The 19,548-nt window shown below is 38.1% G+C and overlaps 1 protein-coding gene across 2 annotated transcripts in view; it reads right to left on the reverse strand.

Moving 5' to 3' along the window:
- The window catches only part of BACH2 (BTB domain and CNC homolog 2), a 317,447-nt gene that overhangs the window by 82,380 nt on the left and 215,519 nt on the right, over positions 1-19,548 (reverse strand). The window contains exon 4 of one of the 2 annotated variants that reach the window (XM_044676454.1): positions 10,832-11,086. In XM_044676454.1, coding sequence (XP_044532389.1) covers positions 10,832-11,074 — 243 coding nt within the window. In that variant the 5' untranslated portion in view covers positions 11,075-11,086. Of the gene's footprint in view, positions 1-10,831; positions 11,090-19,548 lie in introns of those variants that run through there. The other variant, XM_044676456.1, reaches the window with a different exon arrangement.

Consider the following 19,548-nt stretch of genomic DNA (forward strand, 5'->3'; position numbering starts at 1 on the left):
TTCTTTCTTTCTTTCTTTCTTTCTTTCTTTCTTTCTTTCTTTCTTTCTTTCTTTCTTTCTTTCTTTCTTTCTTTCTTTCTTTCTTTCTTTCTTTCCCTTACCTTCTCTCTTACAATCAATACTAAGTATTAGTTCTAGGGCAGAAGAGTAGTAAGGGCTGGGCAACTGGGGTTAAGTGACTTGCCCAGTGTCACACAGAAAGTGTCTGAACTCTGCACCTCAAGTCTCTAGGCCTGGCACTCTATTCACTGAAGCCACCTAGCTTTCCAGATAGGATCTATTTTACTGAAAAAATACTTAAATCAGTAATCTTGGGTTACATCTTCCTAGAGGTACATTGGCATGGAGGATAGAGGTTTGGTCTCATTGTCAGGAAGACATAGATTAAAATCCTGCCTTTTCAGTACCCCAGAAAAATCTCTAAGACTCCAAGTTTTTGATGAGTTGCTGATTTGCATCAATGAAAAGAGTTCTCCAAAGCTTTTTCAACAATTCCAGGTGTGTTCCTTCCATAACATGAATCTCTTTTAAAGCTCTTTACTTTTTATAGCTATACAATCAGAAATGTCACGAAAAACTCTAACAATGGACCTGAAGCCTGGAGGAGTTTGGAGATATTCCAAATTCTTTCATGGAATTTGATTCCCATTAGGTTATTAGGTAACTTCTCTGGTTTCTGAGAGAGAGAAAGACAGACAGACAGAAAGAGACAAGAGAGTATGTGTGTGTAAGAGAGACAGACAGAAAGAAATAGAAAGACAGGGAGGAAAAAGAATAAAACCCAACTTTTTTGGCCTTGACTTTGGATATTTTAGCTGGGCAGTTGCATGTTCTTGTAATTCAGCCCCCTTTTCCCTCACCCCATTTAAGTGAAATCTCAGTTTTCAGGAAGCAAAAGACAAATGAGATATATAATCAATGTTTCTCTTCTGTTCAGCTTCTAGACTCCAGATTTGGATTAAATGGCGTCGTACTTTTATTGGCAAAGTAGGGCAGGTAATAACAGTGAATAAGAAAGCTGTTCTAAGAAGTACTGGCTCTTTCTCAAGTAAAGTACCACTACACCATGAATGACTCAATCATCTACTCAAGAGCTATTACTTGCAACGATGAAGCAATGTTAATTGGATAATGGCCTGCTGCCAGCTAATATTGGCATGACCTACAACACCCTGGCCGACAGCCACGTATGCCTTTCTAGCACACCATTTTTTTGTGATCTAGATGGGAAATGGAAGCCATTAAACACACACACACACACACACACACACACCCATCTCTCCCAAGTGCTATTTAACTTCTTATCTTGAATTAAAAGTTTAATTAAGTGTCTTATTAAAAGGTCAGAATTCTGTGATTAAATAAAACAAAATAGTTACGAAAACTGATCAAATGAGGACTTTGCAGCCTTGAACTTTGTCTAGAAGACAATTAATAATTTTAATTGACACAGCTAAGAAACTACACAAAAGAAGTGTGTTAGAGGGGAGTAAAATATAAAGGGCATTTCCCCCCTCTCACATAACATGAGAATGATGACTAAGAACAAACTCAAACAGACTGATTAACTAATAATCACAAAGACAGATGAGTACTTTTCTAATGGCAGCTCTTTTTTATGTAAATCCATTTAAAAAAGTTAAATGCTGCTGCTATTTCATATCACACAGGTAGAAACAGCACATGTATGTATAACATAGCCTGGATTGGTTTTAAAAAATGGCTTTGAAATTAGGTCACTGAAAACCCCCCAAACAAACCCAAACTCACTTGTTCATGTGCACAAGTGTCTCAAGTTCATATATACTCTACTTCAACTGCTAAGCCAAAAGAGGAATGCAATTCTTCAGCATTTTCTTTAAATAGGCCTTAATGGCCCTGGTATTTCAAAATGGAAGGGTTTTCAAACAGCTTACATATTTCAGTTTCAAAATTAACTACTGCTTGAGTTATTTTTTCACCCTATACATTATTCTCTCCTTTCCAAACAGCACCATCCTGAAACTCAAATTATAACAGTACTTGCTCACATTTTATATCCTGTACACCCACTTAAACTCTGAAGTTAAAGTCAGAGGCTTGGAAACTACCTTTGTGGATAGAGCACTGGATCTGGAGTCAGGAAGCCCTGAATTCAGATCTAGCCACAGACATTTACTAATTTCATAGCGGCTCTAGGCCAGTAACTTAGCCTTTGCCTACCTCAGTTTACTAATCTGTAAAACAAGGATAGCAACACTACTTACCAGTTGTGAAGATTGAATGAGATAATATTTGTACCAAACAAATAAACTTTGCAAACCTTAAATGAGCTATGTTAATGTTAGCTATAATTTAGACATTTCAAAACTATTGACAGAATTCCAGAACTTGACAAACTCTTAGTAGGTAATCCATGGCAAGTACCTGACATATTCTGAATCTACTTATTTGCTAAAAACAAAACAAAACAAAACAAAAAAACAACAAATAAATAAAAGCCCACAGTCAAGACTCATGAGTGGGTCTTAGAAATCTACACCATAGATATTAATGAGGAATCTTGGGTAAAACTTGGATATTTCAGTGTGTGTGTGGGGGGGCGGGTTGGGTTCCTCTCTGATAGCAGCAATAACCATTGTTTAAGAGAGCATTCACTTTCTAAGAGAGTTAACAGAAAGCGTAAATGATACTTTATCCATTCTCAACTATAAGGATGATATTAGAAAATAAGTATTGCATTATTAGTTTAGAGATAAAAAGTAGAGAAGCTGGCTTTAGAAGAATTGGAGTTTCAAACAGATCTGAGCCAGAACGCCAGTTTCAAGTCTAACAGTTTTGTTCTGTGACAGTTACTCTCTCTGGGAGTGGTAGTTGGTCTCTGGCAGTTGGCAGAGTCACACACAGGGACTCTCTCTCAGGGCTGGATGAGGTAACATTTTTGTCTCTCTCTCACTGTCTGAGGAAAAGACCTGAAGGAGCTTAGTGTTTTCTTTTTCCAACTTGGGAAACACTATTGACTATCTATTGTTGTTTTATACATTGATTTAACTCTGAGAAGATCAAACAAAATCCTGGTCTTTGGTTTGAACTCTGAGTCTGTTAAGGCTCAGAATCCTAACTTGATTCTTGTTGAGACTCAACCAGCTAGCCTTTGTTATTTTTATAACTTGAAGGCGAAGTTAAAAATAATAAGGATGATATTGTTAGTTTACTTAGAATAATAAAAATTTGGGTTAGTCATATCAGGAAGAATTAGTGTAACCTGTGAAACACAAGGAGAAGTGATTCCTTGCAGAACCAGGGGGTTTTATTTGGGTGGAGTTAGAATTCCTTAGAGTTAGAAATCCTTTTTATCCTTATATACTCTCAATAAATAGTTTATTTTTTATAAGAGTCTCTTTAGAGTCCTTGCGCTTGGCCCTGAAGAGAAGTTCACATATGAGCTTCACTTCACTGATATAAACTAAAGATACTTTGCAAGCACAGCAAGCAGAGTATCGAAATCAGTTTATAATCCATAATCCATAATCAATTCTTTACCTATTATTTTTACAGTCATTCATTTACCTTTTATTTTTACACACCACATCCCTGTTGGGGTGGCTGGTAACTAGCATTATTAATTTTTTATATACATGGAAAAACTAGAGCCTTTATCTATCTATCTATCTATCTATCTATCTATCTATCTATCTATCTATCTATCTATCTATCTCTTTTTATGCNTCTATCTATCTATCTATCTATCTATCTATCTATCTATCTATCTATCTCTTTTTATGCTCTAAGCCAGAAGCAGAAGGGGTATATGGTAGCCCCTCTTCCCCAAAATCTATGTTCTGACTATTCAATGGTATCTAGTGGTCCTCAGTCTCTTGAAGCTGGCAGCCCTCAGGGAAATCCTGTTCTTCTCATCCATGCCTCTTCAAAGGCTTGGTGGCCATAAACTGACAGTTCTAAGGGAAATGTCTGCTTGTAGAAATTATAAACAATTATACCCACCACCCTCCCAAATTCCTTTTCCTTTCCTCTCTCAGCTCTTTGCCTTCCTTTCCTTCATGCGTTGTCTGCTCTGTTGGCCCAACATTTCTTTCTTCCCTTCCACCATGAAGGCTTTCTTCTTTAGCACACTTCTGAATGCTGAGTCTTCCCCGGATTAGGATGAGGGAGGAAGGTTCCTTCCCTGAGAGAGTGTTGTGTTGGGGGCAACATCCATGTCAGGATAGGGGAGAGAGAGAAGGCAAGTGACTTCAGTCTGTGGGCTCTGATATGGTGCGACCAACTCTTTGTAACTTCCCAAACCCTGTGCTGCCTTTCACCCCTCTCTGCCTGTTCTAAAGCTGGCACAGGATCTGGTATGGAGCCCCTTGGCTTTGCTGGCATGACACATGTTCTCTAGAGTCAAATGCTGGAGCAAACTTCAAATAAGGCTCTCATCTGCCTTCCTAGCTCCTGGAAAGATTTTGCCTAAGCCATCTTTCCTTTAAAGGCTTCTAGATCACTCAGTTTATGTAGTTAACAGCTCTCCCTGGGAGCTGCTGTATTGAAGTAATGTTCTGCTATATTCCACATTTTAAATTATTGACAAATGTTTTTCTTTTTAAAATATTTTTTCAACAAACAAAAATTGATTCTTTCCTTCTCATCACCTGCCTCACCAACAAAAGGGAAAAAAAGTCACAGAAAACAGCAGAAAAATAATTATAAAAAATTAAATTAAAACAATTTAAAAATTAGAAAAATAATATGCAGTAAAGAAAAAATGGATTCCTATACTGACCATGTAAAAAAATTAAAATAAAATATAAAAATCAGTCAAGAAAAACAAAATTCTACTCTAACCCTGACCATGTGAAAAAGAAAGTCTCAATCAGCACCTTGAATACATGGCTTCTCTGTGTATGCCAACAGTTAAATAATATACTTTATTATGGAATCATGAATTGTCATTGTTATGATAAGAGTTCTTATGTGTTTCAAAATTGTTCCCAAAGTGTTGTTCAAGTATTTTTCTTTAGTGAGGATTGTGTTTTTTAGGAGCATATTTTTTATTACTTATGTTGGATTTGTATTATTTATTTTATTTTTTATTTTAAAAAACCTTTACCTTCTGTCTTAGAATCAATACCATGTATTGGTTTCAAGACAGAAGAGTGGTAAGGGCTAGGCAATGGAGGTTAAGTGACTTGCCCAGGGTCACACAATTAGTAAGTAACTGAAGCCAGATTTGAACCTAGGACCTCCTGTCTCTAGGCCTGACTCTCAATCCACTGAGCCACCCTCTTACCCCCTATATTATTTATTTTGGCTGCATACACTTTCTCTCTGTCTCTTTCTTCCTCTCTCCCTTCTTCTATCCCTCCCTTTCCTTTTCAGTCTTAAGAATCAATATTTCCTATTGGTTTCAAGGCAGAAAAGCAGTTAAGGGCTAAACAATGGGGGTTACTTGCCCAGGGTCACATAGCTAGGAATTGTCTGAGGCCAGATTTGAACCCAGGACCTCCAGTCTCTAGGCCTGGTTCTCAACCCACTGAGCCACCCAGCTGTCCCCTTCTCCCCCAACTCCCCACACCCCATTGATTTCTTTCTTATAGTACTTCAGTTAAAAACTAAAACTGTATAGCATCAATTCAACCTTAGTGATGTTTTCTGAGTCAACTACTCCTTCTGTGGGGAAAAAAAGGGTGTCTCTGTCCAAACGTTAAATGCCTAAGCTGCCACCGGCCACTGGTGACATGTGTGCACATGCGACGGTCCATGGGCCAAACTGTAGCTAACCAACTTTTCCTTCTCTTCCCAGCCCTGGTATGAATCTGCCATCTTCCACTGTGGAGTTGTCAAGAGTAAGCACCACTTTCCAAGCACTCCAGAAGGATAGGGGTAGAGGTGTGAGGTAAATGTTTAACAACAAATTCTCCAGGAAAAAAAATGTACGCAACACACACTTTTAAGTTTAATTTTCATTATTAACATTTTCCCCCATCCATTTCTTCAGGGGGTTTTTCTCTGCACTGTAGAAATTCCCATGAACAAATGAACAACTGGCCAGGTCAGAGCTGCCTCTAGCACGTCCCTGCAAAGGGATCAGAGCCCTGGGGTACTACTGCGTCCTCTTCTGGATCTGTGAACTCTCTCCTGTTGACATTCCCTCCAGGGACACAGCTTGCAGCCTATTTTTGCCTGGCCATCTTGTGCGATTCTCATAGATGTGCTCCTGATAAATCTCCGAGTTTGCACTGGTTGTCTCCCACGCCTGGAACACTATCCTTTTCCAATTCCAGTTCTGAAGCCCTGGCTTCTCCTCAGACTCAGAAGTCTTTCCTAGTCTCCTTAATTATTACTGCTATCCCCTCTAAGGTTCTCTTCTGTTTATGATTTATGCATGTCATTAGAATGTCAGTTCTTTTTTTTTAACTCTTATTTTCTGTATTAGAATTGATACTAAATATCAACATTGATTCTAAGGCAGAAGAGAGGGAAGCACTAGGCAATTGGGTCAAGTGATTTGTCCAGGGTCACACAGCTAGGAAGTGTCTGAGGCCAGCTCTGAACCCAGGTCCTCCCCACTCCACGCCTGGCAAGAATGTAGGTTCTCTGAGGGCAGGGACTGTTTTTCCTTTTTTCTCGTAGCTCCAACACAGTGCAGTGCCTGGCACAGAATAATCACTTAATAAATACATGTTGATTAATTGGTTGATCCTTCATGGGGAGTTCATCCATTAGATAAGGGGCCTTTCTCTAGATACCAGCAGAGTCCTCGGGCTGTCCACTATCCACTCTTCACTCTTGCATATGACTAGCCTAACCATTTTTTTAAAAAAAACATTTATCTGATGTCATCCTTTATGTTACTTTTCTTATATGATTTTTCATTGGTAACATAGCATAGCCTGCTCACTCTTGGCAAACTACTTTTAAAAATGTAACACAGTGAGGAGTGCAAATATCCTCATTTTTAAAATTTTATAAAAAAATGTTAATTTTTCCATGGTTACATGATTCATGTTGTCTCCTTCCCCGCTCCCGGAGTTGACAAGCAATCCCACTGGGTTACACTGCTCCTTATTTTTGAAGGAGAGTTGCATGTAGAGGCTTATAAGTCACATCTCTCTAAGGAACACTACTAAGTCGCTGCTCTCTGTGATTAGAAACTGAGAAAGGATTGTTTGTGTTTATACTTTTCCTCCTAGGGCTGACATCCAGAAGAAGACACTCCTGTGACCCACAGCCAAGGCTAATTTGTTGCTCCATCTAAAACTGTTAAAGCTCAGACAAGGACTGCTTTTGCAAGAAGGATTATGAACACATAAGTACATCTGAGAGAGCCGTTTATTGGATGATTTCTCCACTGAGTCTCTTTTGAAAATAATATAATTTCTTGGCAGAATCTGTTTGGAACAGCTCTCTTAACATGCTTTTATTTGAAACTGGTAACTAGAAAAAGTGATATTTAGCATGCTATCATGGGGTTTTGTTTTCTAAAATAATCTACCCAATTAAGATAAAGGGTGTGAAAATCAAGTGGGAAAGGGGAGAGGCTTGAGGCAGGCACACTCACCAGCAAGCTATTGCAACAGTCAGGTGTGAGGTGTTGGGGGTCTGCACCAGAGTGCTGGCAGCAGTCAGAGGACAGAAGGGGGTGTATTTGAGAAATTTACAAAGGGGAAATTGATTGATGTGGGTTACAGATTGGAATTTGGGGGGCTAGGAGAGAGTGAGGAGTCAAGGATAACACCCAGATTGCAAACTGAGGTCCTGGGAGGATGTGTTGCTCTACAGCCACAGGGAAGGTAGAAGGTGGGGAGGATTTGGGGGGAAAGATAATGAGTTCAGTTTTGGACGTGTTGAGTGTAAGATGTCTACTGGAATGGGGTATGTGAGATTCTACTTTGTTGTCAGTCACAGCAAACTCTCAGGCAGCCAAAGTGAATAGTCAATGTCAGTGCCAGGAGTTGCTGTGAATTATGTGATCTGAGCAGGTACATGAAGTTTTAATCAGGCATGTGGGGCTTTTTTTCCCTTCCATGAGATTATTTTACTGTAAAATGTCAAAAAGTCTTGGGAAGCAGCAGCCAAAGGTATGTGTTTAAGGTTGTGTTAGTGATACCTTGTCCATTTACCACTCTAAAAAACTGTGATATCATTGATGGAAACATCACAGACTTCAGAGGGATTTTAACTTGGTATGCTGTGGCTCTGCAAGAATCATTAAAAACAATGAAATACCTATCTCTGAGAATTGTCCTCAGCTGGTCTGAAATTCACAGATACAAGATATTAGAATGTGGAGGGTACAAACAGATTTAATTTATCTTTATTACTCAGTAAAATGAAGTAATTATAAAGTTCTGGATAGAAAGTTTCAGCCATGCCACTAATTGAAATGCTATAAATGATATAGAAGGGTAGAGATCATCTGGTGCCTAATGCTCACTTTACATATGTCTAGGAGAGGAGGAAAATCAATATAGTCCTGTTGACTTTTTATCTAGAATATAAATAGCTAAAAAGTTAAAATAGCAGAACTTTTTGTGGGTAGGGATATGCCCCATCCTGCCTATATAAGAAGAGCCCAATGACAAGCAAATATAATAATAGGAATAATAGCTAGCATTTACATAGTGCTTTAACATTCACAAAGTATGTTACAAATATTATCTTATTTTATTCTCACAACTCAGGTAGGTGCTATTATTATTCTCATTTTTACAGATGGAGATACTGAGGCAGAGAAGGGATTAATGACTTGCCCAGGGACACATAGCTAGTAAGTATCTACAACTGTATTTGACCTTGGATCTCTCTGATTTTGGGTCTAGTGAACTACATAGCTGCCTCCAAATAAACTGTTTTCAGAGGGTTGATCAAAAATGAGACCCCTTGACCAAAAATGGATCAAAAATAAGATAATACATAGGAGAAGGAGACAACACAAATCATGGAATTTTGGAAAACTTCTATGTAAATTTGTTATTGGAATAAAATAAAGATAATTTTTTAAAGAAAGATAATCAAAAAGGATACTCCTTGGGTATGTAATGATCTTTTTCATCAAGATCACTATATAGTGACAATCGATGACTGAGGGATATCCTAAGATCCTAAAATGCCATACGAGTCATCAAAAGGTGAGAAAATAATATCTAGAGAAATCTTCCTGCCAAACATATTTTTATAACATTTTAATTCTTTGAAAATTGGCAGGAAACATGTAGAATATTTAGCAACGCTCACTAAACCAGAATCCTCAATTCCTACCATACTCCACTGTTGGACCTTTCTGGGTCAAAGGTTTGCTGTAAAATCTCATTATTATATGCTTATAAGGTTTAGAAAATGTTTGGAATTGTTCAAAATGAAGCATTTTCAGTGGGAGGACTCAATTTAATAGATTATCTCCTATAAGCCCAGAGAAATTAGAAAGTCTGTCTTATTCCTATTCTTTACCAATTGCATGGAATATGAAAAAACATAATTATTACAACTGATTGAGGTGACCCATCTGCCAAACAGGTACTAGACTTTCTATCTACCAAAGTATTGATAATGATGTACCCCAAAGAGTTGATCTAAAAAGTTATTAATATAAAAATCTTTGATTCATGCATCTGCTTTTAAAATTCTTTGCCACTACACTGTTGCTCAGTAATAAAGTAATTTTTTTTTAACTCCCATCTTGGAGTCAATACTGTGTATTGGTTCCAAGGCAGAAGAGTGGTAAGGGCTAGGCAATGGGGGTCAAGTGACTTGCCCAGGGTCACACAGCTGGGAAGTGTCTGAGGCCAGATTTGAACCTAGGACCTCCCATCTTTAGGTCTGGCTCTCAATCCACTGAGCAACCCAGCTGTACCCAATAAAGTCATTTCTAACAGGCAAGTAGAAGACTTTGTTTAAGTTTAAGTCCTGACAAGGTTTGAAAGAAAAATTTAAATCATATTACAGCTCAAAAAAGTGTTCTTCTGGAGGTGTGAGAAAACCAATGGGAAGCCATTAGAGATGTAATGTTTGCAATTACTATGTTTATCTTTCTTCTCTGGTTCCTAAGGACTTATTTTCAACCTAAACAAAAGGTCTAAAAATTATCTATATCAGGAAGGAGAAATCAGGATGATGGACAGAAAAGGTTTTAAGCAGCTTCATACAAGAAAGGAAATTAGGAGAAACAGGATTTAAAGGATGAATGGACTTCGTGGCCCTCCAAAGGGTAAGCTTATCCTAGGAGGTTCTAAAGTGCAACAAGAACCAAGGAATTATATTTCTAGATCAAAACCTACTAGCACAAACATACCTGGTGCAGCTACAGAAAGGAATGAAGTGAGTTCTTTTAAGATATTTTCAGTAAAGGCAAGCAAGGCAAGTTTACTCATTTGAGAGCTTTTGTCAAAGGAACAATCGGAAAGGTTGGTTATTTTTATTACGCTCCCCCCCCCACCTCACCCCCAGCCAAAGAAAGAACGGCCCTGGGAACCCTTTTGTTACTTTTCTCTTAAGGGAAATCCAACCATCCTTAAACCCAATGAAAGTGAAAAAATCATAGCAACAATTATTGATTCAAAGCCTAAAAGGCTGTACATCCCCTTGGCTGACATACTCATAACTGGAAAGTTAAATGAGCAGGATAAGGGGCTGGTCCTTTAAAATAAGGTGATGTATTCATAACCCTCTCTCTGAGACTTTTCGTGTCCCTCTCCTATGGGGTGTGTGGCTTAGATGACAAGCCTGTGATATGGATCTAGTGATTTAACTTGGTGGACAAGTAAACGAGCACGCAAATTACAGCCTGCACACAAATCAACATTATCAATCGACAGGACACTGTCATCAGTGGTAACAAATGAAAATACTGTACCTCCTCAGGTAGGCTGACAACCAAGTCATGTTTCGTCTGTCCTACCAGAGCTTGCCAGAAGTATTCGCTGCATGCTGCCAACACAGCCCGGTGGGCTCGGAACTCTTTCCTTTCCACAATCAAAGTCACGTCACAGAGAATATCCTTCTTCCGCTGGTCATTGAGGCACAGGAGGATATTGGTACAATGGACTGTTGACTCATACACATACATGGGGGATTCAGTCTTCTCATCCACAGACATTCCGTTCACACCCTAAAATAGAAACAAGAGTTATTCTAGTAATAATCAGAGTTTGAGAAAGACACACACACACACACACACACACACACACACACACACACACACACACACACACACACACACACACACCAGTGGGAGAGAAATAGAAGCAAAGAAAGATGACATCATGGTTTCTGTGTCCCGTATGAACTAGGCAGCAAATGGTAAAACTGCTGATCAGCAAATTAATTCTATGCTATAACAATAAGCTCAGGAAAACTATCTGGAAAGACATTTTCTACCATAGACCTTTATCCTTCTCCCTTATTGGGATCCTTATCTATCCACAGTAATAAATACAACTAGAATTTTTCTTTTAATAGAAGATATGGGATTTAAAAACTCATCCATTCTTCAGTGTTTTGAAGCATGATTTCTTTAGATGATTAAAAAAAAAAGAATGTCACACCATACCCACAATTGCCCAAAGCAAAGAACTAATTAGGATTTTTTTTTTTTTGCTAACAAAAAGGTAAGGCAAAATATAAGCTCCTTAAAGGTAGAGACTTCATCCTTCTATCTCCAGTGGCTGGTACAATGAGGCAGCTAAATAAATGCTTATTGAATTGAACAGCAACAAAATAACTATGAAGTATATGCACTGCTGAATGAATAAATGTTGGGTAGATGAACGCTCATGGGCAAATCAGTAAATGCATTGTTGAAACATACATATCACCAGTATGATTTCAGAATTTGGCTAAGACGTTAAGGATTTAGTTTTTGTAAATATCTAGTAATGATGCCCAATATGAACAAGGCTTTAAAAGGGCTCCTCATAAATCAGGACTTCTTAACTTGGTGCTTAAGAAAAAAAATGTAAAACCCTTCCTTACAATCTTAGAATTGATACTAAGTATTGGTTCCAAAGCAGAAATGTGGTAAGAGCAAGGCAAATGGAATTAATTGATTCATGAACTTTTAAAAAAAATTCGATTACTGTAATGAAATATAGTAAGTTTTCCTTCCAGTTTTATGTGTTTTGTTTTGTGCATTTAAAAGCATTATCTTAGAGGGGGTTCATAGCCTCCACTATACCACCCAAGAGTACCATGACACAAAATAAGATTTAAGAACCCCAAAGAGCTAAATGATTTATGGCAATCAGATCCTGATGGTTCCTTTCACCATTTCATCACATGCTATAGTTGCATCCTCTACTAAAGTCCTCCTCTGATGCCTTGCTGTGCCACACTGAAGTGACCTTTCATTCTCAAAGGGTTTAGTAGATGCTATCAAGCTGCCAAGTATGGATCTGGCAACAGACTGACAATTGAGACCCACCTTACGTATATTTGGAGAGGCTCCTTACAAGACTGGTCACCCAAATGATGATTTATTTTTTGGCCACAAGCTCATGAAACCAGAGATGAGGCTACACTGCACTGATAAACGTGTAGCTCTTTGAAGTAAGAAGTATGACTGGATACCATTATCTTTGCTTCTTCACGGGTAGCCACCTATCTTTCACAGACTTAATAGTAGTCTCCAACATCTTACCAGAAAAAACAATATACACTCAATCTAAGGAAACCCAATGAATAAAATCAAGATAGACCAAAAAAAAAATTGAGTAGGTAGATGATGTGTCATACAGAGGGATTATTTGCCTTCCAAGATAATTTATTGTATTATTTCTTTAAACAGTTAGTTCCGCTAGTAAAAAAGTACAATCCAAATTACATATAACTTTTTCAGAGAAAAAGATCTATGCAAAGCAAGGTATACCTGTGATAATATTTTTTTTAAGTCCAATGCTTTTAATCTAATGAAGTTCCAAACACTTCACAAACCTTACCCTAATGCTCCTCTTATCCCATTATTATTCCACGTGGGTGTATTTGACTTTGCTCTAAATGCCTTTTTGGAATATATACCCATGAGCTTATTTGAGAAGTAGCAGGGTATGATGGAGAGAAAGCAAGCCTTGGAATCAGTAGGATTGGATTAAAAGTCCACCTTCGATATATACTAGCTCTGAGAAACTTGGCTAATGACTCAACCTCTCAGTGCCCAGGCAAATTCTCTGAAACTAAGATGCAGAACAGACATTCGTAGAAGGAGTTTGCTTATCTGGTATACCAATGAAACCACTGTCTAATATGCTGTCCCCCACCAAAAAAACCCCCTCCTGCAACCCTAAAACTTATTTATACAAAGAGTTGCTCTCCTGGAGAAGGCAGCAAGGTCGACTGCCCTTTCTTTTCTGGGATGCTTTTTCTCTAGCAGAAGAGCATCCTGGCTGGTGTAATTTAGGTGCAATGGCTACAAACCAAGGTGTGAGATTTAGCTTACATGGCATCTCTTTGTGCTGAGAAAACTAGTGCTAAACTGTTCATTACTTAGCCAGAAGATATATGTGTTCCATTTTCACATCCTCTTTATTTTTTCTATCTTATAAGCACTCATGTGTGTAGGATTATCTCAGGGGTCTCTCAGCTCTTGTTCAACTGTCCACTTCTTCTCTTAGCTTTAAAATTACTAATATTTTTTCCATCAAATTCAATTTTCTCAATCAATCAATCCTCGGGTATTCATTGAGTGTGTAACAATCTGTGCTCAATAAAATATTTACTGAATGAATGAATGTTCTGGACCTTTCCCTTCCTTCACTATTTACTGAACAACAAACATCAGTATCTGATGAATTCCTAAAAGTCTTCCTGTTATTTTAAGCTAAAATGGCACCAGGACTTGGGATTCTTTATTATTTTCAGGGAGTTTTCAGGTTATTTCAGAAGACATCTTCTAGTTCAAATTCAACAGCTAGTCAAGAAGCTTTTCCAAGAGTTTGCCCTGTTTGGGGAGTTTTTCAATTTTATCCCATTATTCCAGGATTTCTTCTTTAATCTCCTTATGCTAGCTTTCAAGCCTTTATATCTATAGGCTTATTATCTCCCCTATCTGATTTATCTCCTGGCCATCTTTTATTTGATATGCCATTTCTTTTGTTTCTTAATCTCTCTCCAGAAATCAGCAAATTCTCATCTTTCTATTTTTATCTAGTTATCTAGATAGCTCCAGTTATATAGGAATCTTTTCCTATTTGTTGATCTTTTTGCTGGACCAATACTCCCAAGCTATAACCAAATTGCTCTTGCCATTTCATACCCAAAAGCTTCAGTACCTAACTATGATCCCAATCTCTTTCTCCACACACATATGTATACATATATTTACTTGCTGTATCAGTATTAAATGCCATAATAACTCCTAAAATTTCATGATGGAAGAGAAAACACTGGAAGAATGAACAATATACTTTAGGGTCCAGAGGAATCTGAAAACTAGTTCTCACTCTAAATATTCATAAATGTGTTACACATATACAAAGTGAAAATTAGATTGGAAAGAAGCTTTCCAAAGGTTTTAACTCTGGTTTTGGCTGGATCACTCTCTTTTGCCCAGAAAAAATAAATTGCATGTGTACACCTTTTTCTCTATTCTCTCATTCTTTTCTAGTTTTCTTCAGTATAGAACTGTAACTAGAAATATTTCCCTTCAGGTTAGTGGCACACAACATGCCCTCAGACTCTTTCAGAGATAAATTCATCTGTAGGGAAGTAGAGATCCAAAGATACCCTCCAGGACAACTAGAGGTGGGGGTAGAATAGGACTTGGCATGGCCAAGCTGGGGAAGAGCTCAGTTGGGGTGTGGCTGAACTAAAGAAGGTGCCATCTGGCCCTTTTAAAAGTAATTAATCTTGCTAATCTGGTGGGTTCAAATCTGGTTGTTTCATTCTGTTCAAGGATAGCAAATCCTGTCAGATTGGCTCTAGATTGTCATGCCTTGGGAAAAAGACCCAGACGGCCCAACCTAGTTATGGCTCTATATAGATAGGGACTCTAAAGGTCTCATTGCTATTATATTATTTCATTAGAAGAATAATGACCTCTCAAACCCTTCAAAAAACCCAAGTGAAAACAATACAGCCCCATGCCCATTGTCTCCTACCCCATTAGAGGTCTGTTTATAAATGAATAATGAATGACTCAGAAATTAAAATGTTTAGTGGTATTCTAGAGGCACAAGTGTGAAATTGAAGGCCTGTAGAAAAACTTCAGTGGAAAATCCCAAAGAGCTCTGATTCATGAATGAGCTTAGAAGGTTAACTCTTTCAGACAACCTGTTGTGTCTAGAATGTTCCAGATGAAATGAAATGAATACTGTCCCTTCACAGGTCATGAACAAAAACAAAACGTAAATGATTTCGCTTGAAACTCCAACCACATTTTCCCTTTTTAACCGTGTTTAAATAAATTCTGCTTTGACTCAACTACTGAATTTGCACTGATGGCAGGACTTTAAAGAAAGAACTATGAAAGTCTATAGAAATTTTAGAATACCATCATTTCATAATGCTGTTATCACTTATAGGTGGAGGAAACATATAGAACTAGATTATTAACATGGAAACATATAGAAACAGCTAGGTGGCTTAACTTTTATTTGCCTCAGTTTCCTCAACTGCAAAATGAAGATACTGATAGTACCTATCTCCCAGGGTTGTTGTAAAGATCAGATGAGATAATATTTGTAGAGCAAACTTAGCACAGTTTCTGACACATGATGTTCTGTCACTCATTAGAGTCTGGCTCTTTGCGACCCGACCATTCGTGGTACATTCATAGGGTTTTCCTGGTAAAGATAGTGGAGTGGTTTGCCATTTCCTTCTCCAGTAGATGAAGGTAAATAGAGGTGAAGTGATTTGCCCAGAGTCACACAGCTAGGAAATGTCTGAGGTTGGATTTAAACTCAAGTATTTTAGCACATAGTACACAGTAGGTGCTTAACACATGTTTATTTCCTTCCTTTAAAAAAGTGGAGTGATCCAATTTTACTATCTTCTTAAAAAATATCTTCTAATAAATAAACTTAACACTGAACATTGATACAAACTAAACCATTTCCAGTACCTTAAAGCAAGAGTTCTTAATGTTTTTGGATACTTGTGGAAGTCTGGGGAAGCATATAACCTCCAGAACGATGGTGGTGGTCACTCCACGGTTCCGATCCCTTTGGCAGCTGCAGTATGGGCTTGGTATGAAGTAGTGTAAACAGCCTTCGTGTGTCTACTTCTGGGGCTAAGAAAGCGGAAACCCAAGGACGATTCTTGGAAGCCCCGCTGACATTCTGAATGGTTTGGGGACCTTGATGGGAGCTCCGGATTAGTGTAAATACTGCATCCTTCTGATGGAGTCACAGGGATTCACATTCATCTTATTCAAAGTTGTGATCATGTAAAATATGGCGACCGAAAGTAGCCCAATAGGAATACGCAGTGCAAACGAAAGGAATGCAACCAATTTAGGGGATTCATTTACATCAATCAAGATCTATCTGTACTTACCATAAAAGGAGAAAGTCCAAGTTACTGAAAGGCATGGCCTGACAATGGATATAATGCATAGCAGAGAATATTTGGAAAGGGCAGGGGCCATCACAGCTACTAGATTTTATTGTCACTATCTCTTAAAATTTGATAAATGTTATACAAATGAAAACTATGCATGGTGCTATACCCACATATATAATATAATAGTTATATATAATGCATATACACATACACATATATACATGTATCTATAATCTAAGTTTTAAGAAGATATATAAAAATGAGTGGGTTAGATGATTTTAAAGGAACCTTTTAGCTCTCCATCCTACAGCTACTCTACATTGCAAAACCTTCATATTCTTCTTCCTCCCCCCTTGTTTCTCTCCTTCATATTCTTCTAATTGGATCAAAACACAAGAAAAAAATGAACAATAACATTATGTTATCAACGTGCTGCCAACGTTACTCATATTTTTTAAAACCTCTACCTTCTGTCTCAGAATCGACAGTAAGTATTGGTTTCAAGGCAAAAGAGATGTAAGGACTAGGCAATTAGAGTTAAGTGACTTGCCCAGGGTCACACAGCCAGGAAGCGCTTGAGGTCAGGTTTGAATCTCTAGACACTGAGTTACCTAGCTGCCCCTCCTGGAACAGAGAATTAAAAAAGAAAAACCCAGTATTTGAGATTAGGCAAGGAGGAGATCTGAGTGTTTTCTAGCCCTCACACAGATGATCAAGGGAGCAAAAGGAACAGTAGTGGATGGGCTCTAGCCTTTCTTCTACTCTCAGACTCCAGTTCAGAGAGTCAAGAAAGATGCTATTTATCCATGGCCAGGAATTTCCAATACTAAATAAGCTGAAATCTCAAAAGAACCAGTGAAATATGTCCCCCAAGCTATTAAATTGTGTGTACTTTTTGACCCAACAGTATTGTCACTAGGTCCCAAGGAGATCAGAGAAAGGTGAAAAGCAAACACATATACTATTACTATATAAGAGCTGATATAGATATATGGACATATCTATATATAGTATAGTATATCAGCTCTTTTTATAGTAGCAAAGAACTGAAAAACAGAGGAGATGTCTATTGACTGGGTAATTATTGAACAAATTTCAGTATGTGAAAGTGATGGAATACTATCATCCTATAAGAAATGATGAAGGGGATGATTTGGGAAAAACCAGAAAGACTTGTATGAACTAACACAAAGAGAAGTGAGCAGAACCAGGAGAACAATAAATGCAGAGGCAGTATGGTAAAGATGATCAACTATGAAAGACTAAGTAACTTATCAACTCCATGATCCACTGAAATTCCAAAGGACTATCTATCTCCAGAGAGAGAAATGATGAACTCAAGAGTATAGACTGAAGCATAATTTCTTTCTCTTTTTTCCCCCTTGCCTTTGTGTGTGTGTGTGTGTGTGTGTGTGTGTGTGTGTATGTGTGTGTGTGTGTGTGTGTGAAGGCATGACTGTTATGGAAATTTGTTTTGTATGATTTCATATTTGTAATGGGTTTGTTTCTTGGTCTTTCATTGGGTAGGAGAGCAAGTGAGAAGAGAGAGAATTTGGAATTGAAAATAAAGTTGAATTTTAAAAAAAGTAATTGGTGAAAGGGGAGGGAAAAAGGAATAAATATTTATAAAGTGCCTATTATCTGCCAGGAACGGTTCTAAGCACTTTACGAATTGGGTATACGTTTGATCCTCCTGACAACTCTGAGTGGAAGGTGCTATTATTATTCCCATTTTATAGGTGAAGAACCTGAAATCAAAAGAGGTTAAGTGACTTGTTCAGGGTCACATAGCTTGTGTCTGAGACCACATTTGAATTCAGGTCAGTATGACCTCAGGCCTGGTGCTTTTCCCACTGCTACCTGGCTGCTTTCAAGAACTATTTTCTTTGAAATCTGGATGAAAGAAATTATAACTGTGGAAAAAACAGTGGCTCATTTTTCTCTCAACATTTAAGACCTAGTTTGGATTTGGAAGGAAGGAAACAAGCATTATTTATTAAGTATTAAATGTTTCATAAGTATTGTTACATATAATCCTCATAATAACTCTGAGGAGGTAAGGGCTGTTAATATACCCATTTGACAGTGGAAGAAACTGAGGCAAGCAGAAGTTTAGTAACTTGTCCAGGGCCATGCAGCTAGAAATGTCTGAAGAATCTGAACTCAGGTCTTCATGACTCCAAGTCCAGTGCTTTATCTACTGTGCCACTTAGTAAGTTTGTAGAATTTAATTCAACTACTTGTGCAGAGGTAGAAACTGAGGGAATTATGGAAGGGAAGGGCCTTGCTCAGGGTCACACAAAAAAAGAAATAATATAATCAAGATCCAATTATCTGACTTGGGAATAGAGAATTTTGTTATGACAAATCTCTACATGCATTCACTTGCTCTTGGTGTCTTATTGGTTATCCCTCAGCTAATCATGCAGTCAAGAAGTTCTGTCAGTTCCCTTGGGCAGAGATGGTCATTTCATTAATTTAGTAATTTTGCTTTTCTATCACCTCCAGTCTTTGGAATAATTTCTTTTCATCTACTGTCTCTCTTTACATTTAATACCTTATACAATGCTTCCTATTTTCCATTTAACACTTTTCTCATTGCCTACTTGGCTAGTGTAAAGAACCTTAAGGGAGGAGGAGGGGGAGCTAGGTCGTGCCATAGATAGAGTGCCTAGCCCCAAGTCATCTTCCTGGGTTCAAATCAGTAGCTCTGTGACCTTGGGCAAGTCATTTAACTCTGTCTCAGTTTCCTCATCTGTAAAATGATCTGGAGAAGGAAATGGCAAACTACTCCAGGATCTGCTAAAAAACTCCAAATGGGATCATGAAGACTGAGACTGAATAGCAAGAGTAGGAAGAAGTCATCCCTTTCCCGCTCTCCATGCTTTTCTCAATTCTGTCCCATGTTTGCAAGGATCCTAGGTAATCCCCTCCCCTCCCTCCCTCTCTCTCTTTCTCCCTCCTCCTCCTTTCTGTTCTTCCTTCCTTCCTTCCTTCCTTCCTTCCTTCCTTCCTTCCTACCTTCTCTCTCTCTCTCTCTCTCTCTCTCTCTCTCTCTCTCTCTCTCTCTCTCTCTCT

Source organism: Gracilinanus agilis, chromosome 4 (genome assembly GCF_016433145.1).
Source record: "Gracilinanus agilis isolate LMUSP501 chromosome 4, AgileGrace, whole genome shotgun sequence".
Classification (NCBI taxonomy): Eukaryota; Metazoa; Chordata; class Mammalia; order Didelphimorphia; family Didelphidae; genus Gracilinanus; species Gracilinanus agilis.